Source organism: Daphnia carinata, chromosome 3 (genome assembly GCF_022539665.2).
Source record: "Daphnia carinata strain CSIRO-1 chromosome 3, CSIRO_AGI_Dcar_HiC_V3, whole genome shotgun sequence".
NCBI classification, from domain to species: domain Eukaryota; kingdom Metazoa; phylum Arthropoda; class Branchiopoda; order Diplostraca; family Daphniidae; genus Daphnia; species Daphnia carinata.
In genome coordinates, this window is record NC_081333.1 from 1,593,662 (window position 1) to 1,612,944 (window position 19,283).

The 19,283-nt window shown below is 40.5% G+C and overlaps 1 protein-coding gene across 1 annotated transcript; it reads left to right on the forward strand.

Moving 5' to 3' along the window:
• Positions 1-2,195: 2,195 nt before the first annotated feature.
• On the forward strand, positions 2,196-16,748 carry LOC130692844 (uncharacterized). The gene is made up of 33 exons (XM_057515921.2): positions 2,196-2,700; positions 3,976-4,050; positions 4,115-4,222; positions 4,283-4,423; positions 4,579-4,761; positions 4,822-4,968; positions 5,305-5,619; positions 6,411-6,484; positions 6,556-6,664; positions 6,728-6,859; positions 6,924-6,997; positions 7,070-7,178; positions 7,249-7,380; positions 7,438-7,620; positions 7,678-7,809; positions 7,874-8,062; positions 8,139-8,279; positions 8,342-8,662; positions 8,737-8,922; positions 9,688-9,738; positions 10,430-10,816; positions 11,011-11,142; positions 11,209-11,391; positions 11,457-11,597; positions 11,678-12,007; positions 12,070-12,255; positions 12,321-12,449; positions 12,510-12,692; positions 14,101-14,241; positions 14,457-14,531; positions 14,613-14,720; positions 15,229-15,369; positions 15,436-16,748. The coding sequence occupies exons 1-33, from the start codon at positions 2,502-2,504 to the stop codon at positions 15,786-15,788; spliced, it is 5,490 nt and encodes a 1,829-aa protein (XP_057371904.1). The 5' UTR covers positions 2,196-2,501; the 3' UTR covers positions 15,789-16,748.
• Positions 16,749-19,283: the final 2,535 nt, after the last annotated feature.

Sequence of the window (19,283 nt, forward strand, 5' to 3'; positions counted from 1 at the left end):
GTAAAAAGAGTTCAACATGGCCGATTTCAGCATCGACGGTTTTATTAATTGGAATAAGTTTGCACAGTATGTATGAAGTCTAACAGATATTGAGAATTAAAGAATCAAGCTTTTGAATTGTAACAAATTCGTTTCGTTTGTTCATACCGAGGACGACGATGGACTGTTGGCACGTAACATTTAGTTACGGATAGTTTGTTCGTCTAGAAATAGCTAGCCAATTAACAGCTGTGCAGAATATGTCCTTACGATTTTGACATTCAACGCAGCACAATGACGTCGTGCATAGTTTAATGTAAAAAAAAAAAAAAAAATATCTTTTGTATTACATACTGGCTGTGGTACCATGGCCACAGCTTAGACAGTATAACTAGAGCACGTAATTGTTTAAGAATCAATTACAGTCAAATTGAATAATCATAACAGTTTTTTTTCTTTAATCTTACGTTTCTAGAACCATTGCAATGGAGTTTAAGCATTCGGTCATGTTGGCATTGGAGCAAACAAAGTGAAGGGAGTCTGCTCGAACACGTGAATGTCCTAACGTAATTCGTACCTGAATCAGCATCGTTCAGCTAGTCACAGGCTGGCCATTTTCACGTGATGATGCAACTGAAGCTAAAACAGTCCAGGAGGATCGTTAGAGTACGCGCCGGAATTAAGGTCAGTGCAGAAATCGTAAATATCTAACTGGGTAACTGGGGGCCATAACTTAATTCCTAAGAGGTAAATTCCAAATTGCAGTAATGGGCAAAAGAAATCTAAGTTAAAGAGTCATGTGGATCGCAACAACTCACCAGGTCTAAAAATTGAGAACGTTACGTTGAATGTCCTCCACTGGCAGGATGGTGGGGTAAAACTCGTTAGTTATTCGTATGTGTCCACGCATGTTAGAATTTGTCAATCCATTGAGATTAAACAAAAAAAAAAGGGTGGTAACTATCGATTGATTCTTCCGGAACGTTTGGCTTTGTTATTCTGAAAATCGTAAACGCGTGAATGCTGATGACACAAATTGTTGCACAGGCTTTGTTATTCTTGAGGTTTTTCCTATAGAAAGGTCCTGGAAGAGTAAAGTAAACAAATCCCACCGTCTTTTCAATTGCCTTTTCCGGTTTGTAACGTTATTGTATTTTTTTTTTTTTTTTGTTATGCCAAAAAGTATGGAAGCATAACAAACTGGAAAAGGAATGAAGTCATCACGAACTAAAAAGATCATAACAGTCATCAAACTAATTAGGCAAACAATGGGGGGTCCCAAACGCTAACGGCTACTTGGAATGACAGTTGAAAGTTATTATGGGACAGTGACTGTCCCTGGTCATCATTTCTCATTTTGTCGTTACAGATGAGCAACAACACAAAGAAAGAAATTAACAAATCAATTCTAGATAGCTCTCTTCCTCTCTTAGTTGAATTTCTAAAATCTCTATTGGGGTCTATGATTGGTAAAAACACGACGCTTTGATTGGCCTCCACTGACGCGTCTCCTCCCTTAAAAAAAACATCAAGAGAGTTAACCTAAAAAGATGAATATGTTAACGGTTGTCCCGACCAGTCATTTGCCGCTCCGAGTAAACCAACCTACACTATAAATAGGACTTAACGCGTACACCTCTGTCTTGGTTCCTTTTCTTTTTTTGTTCGATTTTTCCCGGATCTATTTTCTAACGTCTCTACTAAACTGTGTAGGAAAACAAAGAACAACTATTACTACAAATCTCATAGCCATGTTCCATGACAAGCATTTTATTCAATTCGTGTTACCAAAAAAAAAAAAAGAGTTCTATTTTTTATTTTAAATATTTGGTTCGCTTCTTGTTTTCCTATTAGGGAGTACAGAACCCGGAAGGTCGGCGGTCCGTCGCATCTTTGCGTCTCGAATCCCTCCCGTTTCGTCGGGTGGCGTGTCGAGTGGGATAAATCTGTTTTGGTGAGATATAGTGTTTTTAAGTTCCGCCTCCATCCCGGATGAATGTCCCGGCAGGGCCGTGAGTAAGCATCCGATTTTGTTGTCTCGAGATGGCGCTAGTAACACACCCCCACCATTGAAGGATTTCGTTTTTAGAAGAAAAAAAAAAAGGGCGAAATCCAGCATCCTCGTCGAACGCTTCTGTGGCCGCCTGCTCATCAGTCCAGTGAGTCTGGCGGCCGTGGTTAAACTCACCGGCTCTTCTTCTGCTTTTTCCTCCCTTTTTCCTCTTTTTTTTTTAAATTTTTTTAACTCTACATCTCCCATCCGTCCACCAAGCCGCCAGCAAGGACTACGCAATCTCCTTCTTTCCTGTTGACTTCTGTTACTGGCCTACGACCAATAGCTCTAGTAGAACAGGAAGAAGAAGAATTTGAAGAAAAAAAAGGAAATTGGAAAGTGTCGTGCGTCATCGATGTTTAGATTTTCGTTGATCGAGTAAAGAAGCTCTGGCAAGATATCGCATAGATTCATCATCGCAAAACATCATCTGTAGAAACTAGAAACTTTGAAAAGTTCAAAATCCAAAATGAAAGTGACGTGGTGTTGGTTAGTGTGCTTAGTGGCGGTCGTCCATCAAGTCTCATCGGCCGCCGATAAGAAGAAGGCCGGCAAATCAGGGCCGGCGGGCGATGACGATGAAAAAGTGGAAGCCGTGATCGAGGACGTCAATGCCAAACAACTGGAAAGATTGCTGGAAGAGAAGGACTACGTCGCAGTCTATTGGTGTAAGTATTTGTTTCATTTTCTTCCGCAAGTCGGCTGCATTGCGTTCCAGATTCTTTTGCCATTTATTGTACATGCCAGATTCACATTATATTAGGGCATGAAAGCATCTCCATAATCACGTCTGTATCCTCCCTTGTGATTTTTTTTTTCTCTCTCCCCTCTTTCTCGCGATGAAAGAGGATATTCCGGATGTATTTTTAGAGCGAACGCGGCTCCGTACACTGTGGCCGGCGCTATTCTTATTCTCCCGTTTTTCTCTATCCCTTTCTGCCCACCCCTGATAAAGTTCTGTTTGCCTACTTTGCCTTCTGACGTACGATGGCGTTTGACCGTTTGCTATAGTCTATACTACTTCCCTTATAGCCAAGCTCGTGGTACAGTTTCCAGCAGACTTTATCCGCCTGCTCAAGAGCATTGGCGGCTTTGCGCCCACTCGAAATTTTAACAACCCCCAAAATGGTCTGGCTCTTTGTCTTCACACGTGTTCCATGCGTGAAACAAACATAGCCACACTTTGTAAAAGTAGGCAACCGTTTTAGGGCTAAACAAGTCGAGCGCGGCCCTACCGCATTTCACCTGATTCAAAATTTTAAAAAGCCCAGGATGAAAATAGAACAATCGTAATTAAAAACACCTTGTTGTTGTTTTGCTCGTATCCGCATGTTCAGGATGTTTATAAAGTGTTGTTCGATGACAAACGGATAAACACGGATGTAAACAAATGGCTAAAACGTTACATAAGTCAATCATTTACGCTTAAAATGAGTTCTCATCCATCATCGCTGTTCATCCGACTAGAACAAGTGGCCCCCCAAGGGCTTTAACTCCTACGAAGAGTCCGTGAGGTCACGTAAAAAACGGCCTCTTACGTCACTGCTAATCCCACACACGATGCTGTTCAGGGAAATTTCTAGGTTCGAGATAGACCCTGGAGAAAAAAAATTAAACAGGAGGAAAAAAACATAAAACAAAAACACAACAAAACTGTAGTGAAACAGAGCCGGGCACAGCGCACGGGGGACTTTTAAAAATATCGCTTCTATTCTCGGAGAACCGATTCCCACCACCCATTTGCCAACTCACCTCTCTTCTGCCCCCCCCCCCCCCCCCCCATCTCTGTTTCGGCGAATTGTAATCCACTTTCGTTGCATTTTGCATATGAAGAAAAGAATGATTATGCTGGAAAGAAAAAAGAATAATTTTGAAAAAATATTATTAAAAATTAAATGAATGATGTCTGTAAAAAAAATTGATTAGTTTTGTTTTTTGAACAGATGGACGGAACTGCCGGCAATGCGACAAGGTCTTACACGAACTGGAGAACATTGACGATGAAACAGATCATTTTGGTACGTTATGAAATCAATTCAAACGTGAGATTAATTTTTTTTAAATACATCGTCACATCCTCAGGAGTCCATTTTGTGAAAATCAACGACAAGAAACTCTCCAAACAATACAATGTAAAAACCTATCCGGCCTTGACGTATTTCCGCAACAAGGAACCCATCGCCTATGAAGGTATGTCTGACATTGTGCCCTAACTATTACGCATCAATCAACAATTATCTTTCTCAATAGGCGATCTCCTGGATGAGGAACAAGTTTTGGAATTCTTGACCAGTCTGGAAGCCATGGAGCTGCCTGATCAGATCGAAGAAGTCAACGCCAAAATCCTGGAGAAGATCGTCGCCGATACGGGCTACGTCGCCGTTCTATTCTGTAAATAACCTCTACACATACATAGTTACGTTGCAAAGTGAAACCGCGGGCCAAATAACTAAAACGCTCCCCCCCCCCTTTTTTTTTTCTCCCCTCAGCTTGTTGTTGTTTTTATTTGTAACAATTCTCTTTTTGTTGCATTCAATCATTGCCAGATCGTCCACAATGTAAAAAGAGCGAAAAAGTTCTACGCGAGTTGGAGAACATCGACGATGAAGCCGATCAGCTGGGCATTGCCTTTGTTAAAATCGCTGACGAAGAGCTCGCTGAAGAGTACAGCCTAGCATCTCTACCTACTTTGGTATACTATCGCAACAGCATACCTGTCATCTACGAAGGTAAGCCCCTAACGATCATGATTCGAAACGACATTTTATGTAAATTGATGTGCATTATAGGGGATTTGATGCGAGAAGAAGACGTCCTCGAATGGCTCGTTCAAAATAAAAATACTGCTAGTGAGGAGGAAGACATGATCGAAGACGTGACAGCTAAAACATTGGAGACTCTAACTAGCACAGCTCAACACCTGGCTGTCCTTTTCTGTGAGTTTTCTATTTTAATGTTCCAGCGGCTTTTATTTTTTAATGACGTGCACACGGCTCATATAGTTTTACGCACTGCCAATTTCTCTGTTTATATATCACTGACTCTATCCCTGAACACGTATCGAAGCGGATGGCGTTGGTTTGGTCAATCAACTGCTCCAACGTGAGTCAGCCATGTTTTGACAGTTGCGCTGCGTTCCGCGAGCTATCAACAGCTCCCCCTTTTTTTTTTGCCAGCACTATCGATCAATTAACTTTGATGACACGTGAATTTCACTGTCATTTATCGTGTCTCTAATTTCATATCTGATTTGGCAATTGGATATTCGTTAGACGATCACGACGATGAAGAATCGCAGCGGATCTTGACTGAACTGGAGAATATCGACGACGAATGCGACCAGAAAGGAATCTCTTTCGTCAAGATCGACGACGATCATGTGGCCAGGGAATACGGCGTTGATCACCTCCCGACTCTCGTCTACTTTGAGAACAAAATCCCCAGTCTCTACCATGGCGATTTGGCTAACGAGGAACAGGTGCTCGGCTGGCTCGTCGACCAGCTGGCCTCCGACATGATTGAAGACATCACCGACGAGATGCTCGACAAGCTCATCAAGAAAACATCGCATCTGGCCGTCCTTTTCTGTAAGTCAATAAACCACAACATTTACAGAAACCGTAGACCTACCACGATGAGTTTGTTTTCGATGCCCAATCACGAAAACATCAACATTAGAAAAAAGAAGCAACGTCTTATCGATTAGGCTTTTTTGCCGACGCGGCCACATAGTTGCGCTGTCCAACAGTAATTTTAAAATCCTAAAGGTTTTTTAAGAATGACTCGTCTAGCTGGACGTCAGAGACGTCGGACCGAAATAGCTCCCTCTTCACCCGTTGCAATTCCATAGGAGTTTCTAGAAAATGCTTTTGCCTTCTTCACCTATCCCCGACTTGAACTTGTTTTCATCCGCCAATTCTTACGGACTGACTACGAACCGTAGATAAAAAAAAAATTGGAACAGCGCTTCTTTTGCCTTTGTACTTGTAGACAAGAATTGATATCGGTCAAAAGAAGAATGTCCCCGACATTCTCTCCGTGTGACTTATCTTTTGAAAATCAACCTAGCCGGCCCTGCGAATAACTTTCGCCATGAGGGGCCATATGCCGCTATCCCTTTTCTATATGTATTAATAGATACCGGCGTGCGAGAGGCGTCGCGTAAGAAAGTCGTTTGTCCAGCTTCAGTTTTTCTTTGCAATGGAACACGGATTGTTCAACGAAGTTTGCAAATCTCTAAAGTTTGGCTAATGCAATTGGTGATGGGCTCCAGGCATCAATCTGGAACAATAGAAAGAGCCGGGACTGTTATCGTGTAGATTACAACTGGAATTGTTGCTGTGTTGGGTTGATTCATATTTTTTTTTTCTTTTGGCAGACGATAAGGACGACAGCAAGTCAACTGCAGTCGTCACCGAACTGGAGAACATCGATGACGAATGCGACCAAAAGGTGAATAGAACTTACGTTATCTAATACTGCGCGAAACTACGTTCCATCGTTTCATTCTTTCGCGATGACAGGGAATCTCTTTCGTCAAGATCAGCAACCCAGAAGAAGCAAAAGAATACGGCATCGATGATGTACCTAGCCTTATTTATTTCGAGAATGGCATCCCTTCAATTTATGAAGGTTGTTTCCTTCAATTTGTAAAAATTTGCCTATGGGATCATAGATTTGTTTTTGAATGATTAGGTGATTTGAAGAATGAAGAACAAGTTTTAGATTGGCTCATCCACCAAGTGGAGAGTGACGAGATCGAAGACGTCACCGACGAGATGTTGGACATGTTAATCAAACGATCCAAACACTTGGCCGTCCTTTTTTGTAATACCCAATGTCACAAATGTTTCTTTTCGCTAATGCGAACCCTTTTCATTGAATTGTTTAGACGATAAAGATGCAAAAGCCAGCGTTGATACTCTTGCAGAATTAGAAAACATTGATGACGAATGTGACCAAAAGGCAAGGATAAAAACATTTTAAATTCGTTTTTACCAGCTATTAATTTGTTATTGTTTCTTAATTAAAAAACAGGGCATTGTTTTCGTCAAGATCGACAATGATGCTGAAGCCAAAGAGTATGGCATTGACCATCTGCCTAGCTTGGTTTACTTCGAGAACACCATCCCTAGTCTCTTTATCGGTTGGTTGATTTAATTTCCTCTATGGATTATCATCTGGCATTTTAAAAATTTGATTATTTATCGTGACAGGTGATCTGAAGAATGAGGAGAGCGTATTGGATTGGTTGACCCACCAAGTAGAGAGCGACGAAATTGAAGACGTTACCGACGAGATGCTGGACATGCTCATCGAAAAATCGCCTAGTTTGGCCGCTTTCTTCTGTAACATTTCTCTTTTCCTAATTTTGGAAAAAAGCACTGATTTTGATATTGCTGTAGACGATAAAAACAAGCCCGCACATTTAGCTGTGCTCAAGGAGCTGGAGAATATTGACGACGAGTGCGACAGCAACGATATCGCTTTTGTCAAGATTAGCAATCTGGATGAGGCTAAAGAATACGGTCTCGATGCACTACCAGCGCTCGTTTATTTTGAAAACAGAATTCCAAGCGTTTACGAAGGTGCATTGCTCTCACTGTGTTTTTAAATACAACTTTAATTGTTCTTCATCATTATAGGTAACCTGGGCGAGGAGGAACAGGTACTCACTTGGCTCGTGGAACAGAAGAACAGTGACACCATCGAAGAATTGACCGATGAGCTGTTGGAGAATATCATCAAGACCAACGAATACGTCGTCGTTTATTTCAGTTAGCACCTCGACACGTTGCATCAAAGAATTACGTCATCGACTTCATTGGGTTTCAATTGCAGGTGGGCCGTGTGAGGAGGGCCAAAAGTGTGATTCAATTCTCGATCAATTGGAGGAGATTGATGACGAAGCTGATGAACACGGTATCCACCTCGTCACAACCGAGGAAGTCGAACTGGCCAAGAGATATGGAATCAAAACTTTCCCAACGTTAGCTTTCTTCCGTAATCAAGATCCTCTGATCTACAAAGGTAAACGAAAAATTCATGATACACCTGGTTTTAGTTTTTCTACAGTTATTTTTTTTTTTTTTTTTTACCCGAACAGGTGACATTAGTGACGAGAAGAAAGTATTGGCTTGGTTCACCGATCAAGGCAACCTCGAATTGGCTGACCAAATTGAAGAAGTTAATGAGAAAATGCTCAAAAAGCTAATTGGTTCATCAGCTCATGTCGTTGCGTTCTTCTGTAATCACATTTCATTATAATGTGGAATAGCCTGGACGTTAACGATAATGTTCTTTTCCTAGACGAAGAGAAAAATAAGGAAGCAGTAGCCATTCTCAAGGAACTCGAGAACATTGACGATGAATGCGACGCACTCAATGTGGATTTTGTTAAGATATCTGATCCTGGAGTGGCGCCAGCTTTCAAGCTGACCACCTTACCTGCTCTGATCTACTTCCGACGTTCGATACCTATTCGTTTTAGCGGGGATTTAGTGGATGAAGAAGGCGTCCTGAAATGGGTCACTACCACCAAAGAACAAGACGTGGACGTCATTGAAGAAGTTGATGTTGCCACTTTGGAGAAAATGCTCGAAGATCACGTCAATGTCGTCGTATACTTTTGTAAATTTAGCCATCAATTTTTACAGCTAAAAATTTCTTTTAAATTGAATTACCTCTTAAAACAATTCGTGTAGATGCTAAGGGATGCGGTAAAACGTGCGAAGTAGCACTCAACCGGCTTGAGAACATCGACGACGATGCCGGACGCCACGGAATTCAATTCGTCAAATCGACATCAGTAAAGACGGCCAGCCGGCTGGGCATCGACCCACTTCCTGCCTTGGTTTTCTTCGACGACGGTCAGCCGGTCAGATACAACGGTAAAAGAGCTGGCACGGCACATGGCGTGCCGACCAAAGTTGTCACTCGCCTCCCTAATGTGGCCATGATCTAGAATGATTTTTCAGCTGCACTTTTACGTTACTATCGTTATTAAAACCCCCTCAAGAATTCAATTCCACTTTAGATTTACCGGCATCCCCTTTCAACCTCATTCTTCTCCGTCCTTTGAACGTTAGTTATTTCATATGTTCTTTTTTTTTTTCATAATTATTCGAACAAAAAACACCCTCCCATTGCATTAAAAACGCGCTAAAAACAAGAAACAACAAAACATGGACAGTTCTACGATTTAGCATTGGACGACTGTCAAGTTGGAAACGCTAACAATGTTGCAGTTTTCCGCGAATGAAAGGTGGTGAAAACGTAATCGGTCACATGACAGGAGACCTGCCCCAGACGAATACGAAAACAACTTTGACCTTAATTAACTATTCTACCGATTGCGTAATATTTGTTGGGAACCAGTGCCTAGGGCCATCAGCTGATACCCATAACTTACACAGTTATGTTCTATTTACACGTGACGACTTTTCCAGCGCTTGCAAAATGTCAACAATCAGCTTCCTCTCTTTTGGCTTGTTTTTTTTTTTTTTTTTTGTTGATACTGTTCACCTTTTTAATTACATAAAATAGCGAGTGTAATTTGCTCGAAGCTTTGTTACGGGGAAGCAGTTCAACATCCCCTTTATATGTTAATGTTTGCAAGAAAAGAACGAGAAAAAAACAATTGATTCCCCCAACAGGTGATCCGAGTGAGGAGGCCGACGCTCTGGATTGGCTGATTTCCCGTCAAAGTAAGTTGTCTAATCAATTCAACTTCTGTATCTGAAACAAAAATTTGAAAAAAAAAAAAAAAAAGTAGAAAAGGAAATCATGAAATCAGTCGATCTTTGTGAAGTCCTCTTCATCTCTCTTCGCGTCTCCCCGTTTTGTTATCACCTGTCTTTAACTTTTGTTTGGGCTTTTTTTTTTTTTTATCTGTGACACTCTGCATCCGAAAAGTATTGCAATTCGCTTGCTCATTTGTTTGTTCTGTATTGTTGATGTCATTTGATTTCATCTAACGCGATTTTTCATTGGATCTTAACAACTCGGCAACACCAACACATTTTTCTTCGGCAAATGTAGCCTATCTTGCGAGGCTATTCAACTTCTTCGTGAACTCTTTTTAACTTCATTCACGGCATCTCCACTAACCCCATGTGCATAATTCGTTTAACTGCTACACAGTCGCACCTGTGTTCTTTTTCTCTGACATCGACGCATCTTTGGGTACCCCAAAAAATTTTAAACGGACGGAGACAGCGAGAGAGATGTATGCATCCGAAAGGATAATTCCAAAGGCAATTTTAGATTGAAGAAAAAAATTCAAATGTCAAGAGAAACGAGAAAATTGAAAAAAAAAAAAAAAAAAAAAAAAAAAACTGGAACAATTTTTGCATTGGTTTGGTACCGTCCAATCTGCGTGTGTGTCTGTGTCCATAGGCCGTAAGCAATCGGGCGGAAGGAGGTGCCAAACAGTTGGAATGGAGGATCAACAACAGCCGGGCAAACTGCGGAAATACGAATGCTGTCCAGTCTCATCCAAGTCGAAGAAGAAATCACAGAAGCTGGTCAAAGGGGTGGCCTTCATCGGCGATGAAGACGATTGCGACGAAGACGACTACATGCGAGACGATGATTTCCTCGACGACGATGACGATGACAATGACCACGACTACCATGACGATGATGACGATGACGACAGCCCGCACCATAACCCATCTATCCCCGATCCCGACCAGCACGACCACACTAGTTCACCATCCTCGTCGCCACAGCACGCTCAGTCATACGATTACGTTTCTGATGATGAGTTTGTCACTGATGCAGGTATACACACAGTACATGTGCATCAGACCCTACATATCCACGACACCACTTTATTCCTTCTTCAAATTTCTTAAAATAATTGATTTATTATCTTATTCTGGCTAAAGTACGTACACTGCAATTGAACTAGACGTAAACTGCACTTAATTTAGACGTTTGGTACTTTACATAATTTTGCTTGTTTTCTTTAACAGAGGACACTTTCGAAGAAGATCACGTGCTCGATTGGATCCTGGAAATGCATCACGGCAACACGATGAAGAACGTTTCTCGTCAATCTCTCTTGAGCATGGTTGAAAATTATGACTATCTGGCAGTTGTTTTCTGTAGGAAAAACGATCATTTTTGTTTTGTACATCATGTGACATTTGCTGTGTTTCTTCGTAACTTAGATACTGTCGGCGAAGAGGAGAGCGAAAGAGTATTGCGTCGTTTAGAACTCATTGACATGGAAGTACAAGAGTATGGCACTCTGCTCGTCAAGTGTGATGATTATCTCATGTCCAAGAAATACGGCCATCGTTCCACTCCGGCCCTCGTCTTCTTCCGACATGGAAAGATCCTCCATTTCGAAGGTAGGATTCCTTTTTATTTCTATTCGCATTCTTCTCTGTATTAATGAAAAATCTGATTTTTTTAGGAGATTTAATGGACGAAGAAGAAGTTTTGGATTGGCTGACTGATCCGGAGAACATGGAATCAATGGATCGCATTGAAAGGGTGAATCGCAAAATGTTCCAACGAATTCTCCAGCGATCGGATTTTTTGGCAGCTTTCTTTTGTAATTCATTTTTGAATAATTATTTTTAACGTTTTGCAGGATTTGATTGTAATTCCGTACTATATTTTTGCGAACGACAGACAGTGACGTGGATTGCAAGCAATGCGACAAGGTGCTGGAAGAGCTGGAACATATCGATGACGAAGCCGATTCGGCTGGTATCGATTTCGTGAAAATTGATGATAAAGATTTCGCTCGTGAAATGGGTGTCTTTGCATTGCCGGCTGTTGTCTTCTTCAGACACGGTCACCTGGATCCTGTTATCTACGCTGGTGACCTCAAGAACGAAGAACGACTTTTGGAGTGGCTTCTAATCCAAAAAGATCCTACGAGTGACATGATTGAAGAGTACGAAGACGAACAACTTGTTGAATGCATCCGCAAATTGGAATTTGTCGCCGTTTATTTTTGTAAAATTAGAAATTTTTTATTATTCAGAGAAGTTTATGTAAATGATTGAATTTATTTGCAGATAACAAGCAAGAGTGCGAGCAGTGCCTTAGCATCTTGGATGAACTGGAGAATATCGATGACGATACAGACCGTCATGGCATCAGCTTCGTTAAAACTCAAGATCTGAATATCGCTACCAACTTTGGAGTTCATGAATTTCCAGCATTGATATACTTTGAAAATCAAGTACCCAGCATTTACGAAGGTTTTTTTTTTTTTTAGCCGATCTTTAAAATTAAAGAAATGCGTTCCATTTACCTTTTGTTACAGGAGAATTAACTTCCGAAGATGTGCTGCAATGGCTCATACAACAGAAGACAGAAGACCGAATTGAAACTGTGACCAGAAGTATGCTGGAAAGTTTGCTCATTAATGTCCAGTATCTGGCCGTGTACTTTTGTAAGTTCAACACACTGTGCAGTTGAATTCATTTCGTTTACTAAATGTATTTACCTATAGACAAGCCCAATTGCAAAGCCTGCGACCAAGTGCTGGTTGAGCTGGAAAACATTGACGACGAATGTGATTTGTTCGGCATTCAAATGGTGAAAATCCAGGACCCGCAATTGGCCAAGCGCTATGGCATCAAAACCTTCCCAGCTCTGGTTTACTTCCGCAATGGAAATCCATTGCTCTACGACGGTATTTATGAGACTCTTTTTTTCGCTAACAAATTAGCATAAGGTGATATTTTTATCATATTAAACAATTGAACATGAAGAGAAAGAAGCCATCGACTAGCTTTTTAGAAAGGTGCATGATTGCAGTAGTTTTGAATTAGACATTGATCAGCCGGAATTAAAAAATTGTCTTGTTGAATGTCAATACCAATCATATCCTCCGGAAGGTCTTCAGAGATGGTAAAAAAAAAAACAGGAAAGTGAACGATGTCGTTAAAAACAAAAATGATATGATGGTGCACCTATAAAAATAACCTGATTCTGAATTGCTATCGCTATGGATCATTTCCTACTCACCGGATTATACCTACCCACTTTTCTACCTGCACCATCGTGAACCCTATGACGTCGTCGTGTAGGCGATTTGCGGCGCGGTAAATTGCTCTATGAATGGCTGACCGACGAGGACAATCGTGAGCTCGTCGATGCTATTGAACGAGTTAACGGCCACATGCTCGACCAGTTAATTGACGGCTCCGACTCCCTGGCCGTCCTTTTTTGTAAGTACTACAGTTTTCCTTATTTCCAATTTTTCACGCTCGTAACCACGTTGAATCACGATAAGCTATCGCAATAAGGTGCATAGTGAACCATCACTTTAATGACGCTAGAAATTGTGGATTACTCGTAAAAACACGGCCAGTGTTTTCAACCTAACGATCTAGTTTGTAAGAGTTCATTTTAATCGATAGATAGATGGCGTTCGTAATAGGCCACGTAGGAGATAGATTAACGTTAATTAATCATGAAAACAGACGATGAAATGTTCAGCGCTTAATCCGATAAGGTAAGATGAATGGATTTTCAATGTAGCTGTCTTACTTGTCCGTCATAATTGGCCCGTTTGACTTTGTAGTGTCACTTGTAGCATTAACGTCAAGATAAATAACCCATTCATTTCAGGCTTAAGAAATTCTTTATCACTATAATGAATATTTTTACTAACACAGGTCTTTGGCTTCTTTCTAATCAAGAATTCTCTCACTTTTTCAGTTTTATCTCTTTCAATGTGTTTCCTTTTTTTGTTGCGAAAACCTGAATTTTCACGCCACTTTTCGCACTGAAAACTGTTTTCTTTTTCTTCAAGAATTTTCCTTTTAAAAAAAACCTGAAACGAAACATTTTAACGTTTAAAAACGAGAAAATGTCCTTCAGTTTTGGATTGTTTATAACCAATTAAAATCATTGGCATTGCTCGTTCTTTTTACAACGGTAAACAAAAACAAAAGAACCTAATTAAATGCAGCCGACGTTTACAATTTCTCGGGCTCGAGCCAATTGCTATGGCCCGTCCGGAATGTGTGACATGGCTGTCTATGTAAAATATGCAAGCAAAAAAAAAAAAAAATCGGACTAATGTATACATATAGGAGACTTAAAGAACGAGGACTCGGTGCTGGAGTGGCTGTCGGATGACGACAATCGAGAACTGGCCGACGAAATCGAGGCCGTCAACAGCCGCATGCTGGAACGGCTCCTCGATGAATCGCCTTTTCTAGCCGTCTACTTTTGTAAGTATTGTGCGTAACAACTCCCACCACCGTTTAATCTCATTGGATCGCTGCCATTTTTCCTGTTCCAGAGCCTTAAATTCACGCGTGCATAGATTGTAGTGTTTAGCCGGTAGAAGTTCCACGTATAGGAAGGTTATATCCCATTACCCTGTTGTTAGACTTGCCCCAAATAGCAAAATTTCTTTTGTAATCATAACATTTTTTTTGAACAGATGACAACGACTGCCCCGACTGTAATACCGTCCTGACCGAACTGGAGAACATTGACGATGAAGCGGATAAATTCGGTAAGTGAAACAAGCTCCTTATTTCAATGCAAAATAAACATACAAGTTTTAAAAAATTTCATGCATATTATTTGAATTTAGGTATCGACTTTGTCAAGATCAACGATGAAGAAACGGCCAAGAAGTTTGGAATTATTCATACCCCAGCCTTGATTTATTTTCGTAAACGTACACCCATGATTTATGACGGTAAATCATCTTTTTCCTTATTCAGATTCGCTTTCAGCTTTTACTTTTTATTCGGCACAACTGAGCCAGTCGGTTACTCATCGTTGTACGTCAACACGCAAAACTGCGTTTATTTTTCGCAACAATTCGTGCATCTGTTTCGCCTCTAAAATAACAAACGAGTTTTGGGTGGGTCCTTTGCTTCCCTTTCGTGGTTTCCGATAAGGAATTCACGAGGTTGGCCTATTTTCTTATCGTTTGCGCACGATTTCGTGTTAGTTCTTTTCTTTCGAGTTTTGCGCCATTGGCTGACGTTACCCAACTGAATTATATCAAATGCGGATTATGGCTCAATGTCAGGTGATTTTATCTTCTCTATCAGATCGTATTGGGGGAGTACGGAAGAAGCGAATTGCGTTGTGTACCTAAATCTTGATAGCAAGTTTGCTGAATGGAATACGTAAAATGATGCGGGTGACGATCCGCTGCACTTGATTATCAAATAATACCTTTCCCTCACTTCCTCAAGGTGATTTGTTGGACGAGCAGCGTGTCCTTAGTTGGCTAACTTCGCAGGATGTCTTCGAAATCAAGGACGAGATTGAAGAGGTCAACCGTAAGATGCTGGATAAATTACTCGATGAAAACGAGTTTGTGTCCGTCTATTTTTGTACGTCATTTACATTCAAAAATTTCAAATGAGCAATCAATCGTTAATTTATTCATCGAAATGTAGATGAAAATAATTGCCCCAAATGCCAGGAGGTGTTGCAAGAGTTGGAGAACATTGATGCCGAGACAGACAACTTGGACATTACGTTCGTCAAAATTCGAGATACGCGCTATGCTCGCAAATACGGCGTCACCAAGTTCCCCGCCATGGTTTACTTTCGACGCCGTTTTCCGTCCATCTACCGCGGCGACTTGATGGCCGAGGAAGAAGTGCTAGAATGGCTTCAGAAAAACCGCTTCAAGCAACCAGAGCTCAATCTTTTCATGTACGCTCTTGGCGGCATAACATCGGGATTCATTTTCTACACCATTTTCCTCCTCTTCTGCTTCAAAGGACCGCATCAAAAAACTGCCTAAAACTATCCCCTTTAACCCTTCCCTGCCATTCATTATATTGTCGGCCTTCTAAACAGGAAACATACAAGTTCAGAATTTTTATTTTACCCAAAGAGACAAAAGAATCCGAGTGTGAAAGAACATTTTTGTTTGCACGGATCATCGTCTCTTCTCGTGCCTTTTTCCTCCCCCCTAAAATAAAGACTTGAGGTTAGCCAATCTGTGTGGTTTAATCTATTGTGAAAAACACCTGACGTTTTGCTGATATAAAGAAAAAAAACCTTGTCTTTTGGTGTTGAATAACGACAAGAAATCGTTGGCGTAAACGCGTGTAACATTGACTTCATTTTTGCGGTTTTTCTTTGCCACATTTTTTTTGTTTGTTTATCTATAATCTACTGTGTGTTACAGCCTTGTGATGGCGGATCAAGGTGAAATGGGGGAGGTAAAGAAAAAAAAACACGACATCGCGTGTGTGACTAATAATATCTATGGAGTAATTGTTCTCCATCTTTCTTTGAACCTGAACATGCTTCCTTTTTCAATCGAAAATGGAGCTGAAAAAAAAGGGATTTGACAATACAATGATGAAGTGCTGTACAGTCGAATTTTTACCACAGTGCCAATAACAGATATGACTTTGTTTGCGTCTTCTTCTAATTTGATAAAATGCATTTGACAAACCCACTACTGCCTCTGTACTGTTCTATCGCCATTGCGTGTCTCTTCGGTTTTTATCCCTAGCGTCGCACCACTAATATCGAATGAATTGGCCGTGAGCGATTCTTCTTTCCGCTGTCGCATTTTTCTTGTGTTGATGGGATAACATAGTCTTTTTTTTCCGAATTCATTTTCGAAAGCCCTCTTCTCCTTGTATTACTCTATTTTCCTTTCCCCAATTCATTGCCAGTAAGCTGTGCCTTTTTTTTTTTTTTTGCTGTGAATCAGGTGAGATCAATTACACACGACATGTCACACGTCCATTTTGAACCAGTTCTTGTATTGCACTTGGTACAGCCACATTCCAGTAGCAATAGCAACACTAGTTTTGATATGACAGAAGATTGGGTTAAAGAGTGAAAGTGTCATGGCCCCTGAACAGAATGTTTTCTTGGAAGCTAGTGTCTATGTTAAAGAAAGACTTTTCAAAGACATTTCCTGATTTCATAGGACAACACGTTTCGAAAACATGTAAAGGACATTTACGGTGAGAACTATATAATAGGCAACATTAGTGAGAAAAAGAGCCTTTTGGTTGCCCTCCTGATTGAAAACCTTCAACCCTGGTAGTTAAGTTGCTTATGTAATGCATAGATTAAAAGTTGCGAACGATGACTTGCGTGATCGCGACGAAAAGTGAAAGTTAATTTCCGATCGACCTTGTAAACAAGACGGCACAAAAAAAGAGCAGACAGCTTTTCAAATCTTGGGTCATAAAACTAGTAACACCATTGATTAGGAAGTGTTTTTGATTAGCAGTGTTATACTAATACAGAGAGAAAAGTGCTGCTGGAGTACCGGAAACCGCAGTCTTCTTGCAAAATTCAAAGGTAAATATGTCTTCTATTATTGGAACAAAAATTGTTTCATTAAACTTAACTGTCGGTAACTATGTCTTTATTTCCCGTAATCGAAGGCTTTCCTCGTCGTAATGGGAAATGCTAGAGCACCGTTCTTATGCAATAATTGACTCAAAAGATTTTAAGATCTCTATCTTTGTTTGCCATAGTTGTTTGCCTTGACTAATTTGCAAGATAGACTAGTTAATCAAATGCTCCAAACATTTCAACAGCTCTTTAATGTATTCTTACATTAGATTAATCGTAATCGGTGCAGTTGGCCGTTTCTGACTTGATTGTGTTGTTAGTTACAAGCGCCATCTTTCATTATCTCCGTCGCGGAATCAGGTAAGCTTTTTCATTGTCAACTCGGCCTCGAATGGCCATTGAAAATGCACTTGTTCCTGATGCTGGAGCGATTTTTTGCTGCTTGTAAAAAAATGACTCTTTTACCTACGCAGATGTGGTTAAACAACTATAACATTTAGTAACCTTCACGGGTAGCACGCACGGTCAAGGTTGATTGTCCATATTTGTGTGAAAAGCAGTTGGAAGAGCAACAAAAGCCTTCGTTAACTAAGAAGAAATGCAGACTTCTTTCTTATTTAAATAGTTGCGAAAATAGATTTTTGTAATGCAACTAGCATGGGCTAAACCAATGCGAACATCCCTGTATGCATGTGAGATTTATTATTTGTATACGACGTCGCAAAATGTTTTTTGTTCCCACTGTAGCATGACTTATGACAGCTAATGGGGGTAGATATGCATGGAACGTAAATTTCGGTTTATTAAGTAGAAACAGTTGGGTTGCAAGGGAAACTTACGGGCATTTGTTGTCTGTTGTCTGTTACAAATTGGCAACATGATTCCTCGAATACGGAACGCCAGTTAGCGAACGTTATAAAGCAGCCTCGTTTTTTTGTATCCTACAAGGTGAACTTTTTTGAGTTTTAATCAAATGGTGATCGACCTTCCGACGTTCGCTTACCTTTTTAAACTGGGTTAGTCCCGGAAAGCTTTTCTCATTCAGCCTTTTTATGGTCATTATAGTTCTATTACCATTTGGTTGAAATCAGCGGTTAAAATCTTTAAAAATACACGGTAGTCATAACACAAGTGGTTTTTTTTCCAATTGTTATCGTACACCAGAAATTGAAACACGGTTTAAACGCAATCGTGACCGTCGACCTTGTTCCAAATACGAAACCACTTGATCCAGTCGTTAGATTTCAATACGCGTACACTCGTAGTTTTGTTCGATTTTCGTGCCTTTCCTTCAATTCGATCTCTGTGTTTGTCACAATTAGTTGAATTTTTTGTTCTCCAATTATTACGGCTACGTGCTTTTCTCTTTTATTATTCACAGGCCTGGTCACAGCAACTAGTTATACTGGTTATCCAGTAATACAAGAAAGCAACTTTCTCAGTTGATCCTAGCTGTTTTTTTAATTGAAACATTTAAGCAAATCAGTTTTGATTTACATTTTAATCAACACTTAAAATTGTCAGCTTACTTCGCGGTAATGACTAAAACTTTCAGTGTCCTGTATACCTTGAGAATAAGTTGTCGACCGTCGTTCAAAAGCGTCTTGAATATTGTTGTGCTCAACAACCTCGGCTACCGATACAGCCTCCATTCTGTACTCAATGAATCTACATGGAAGGTCGCTCACGACTGTGACGATGGCGATTTACATTCATCATATCGATTGAATATTTCAAAGCTGCGTCACGAATTTCTTATACATCTTTTCTGAGTGGAAGGCGGGGGGAAAGGCTTAAAGCAATCATGTCAGAAATGCTGTCTTATACTCATTTGCTATTTTGTTTTGTTTTAGTCATTATGTCAAGGATCACCACAAGGAAAAGATAAAGCGATTCTATTAGTCCTCCACTTTTGCTATTAAATCCATCTTAATGAGGTCCGTGGGGGTAGTTGGGCCGATTTCAAATG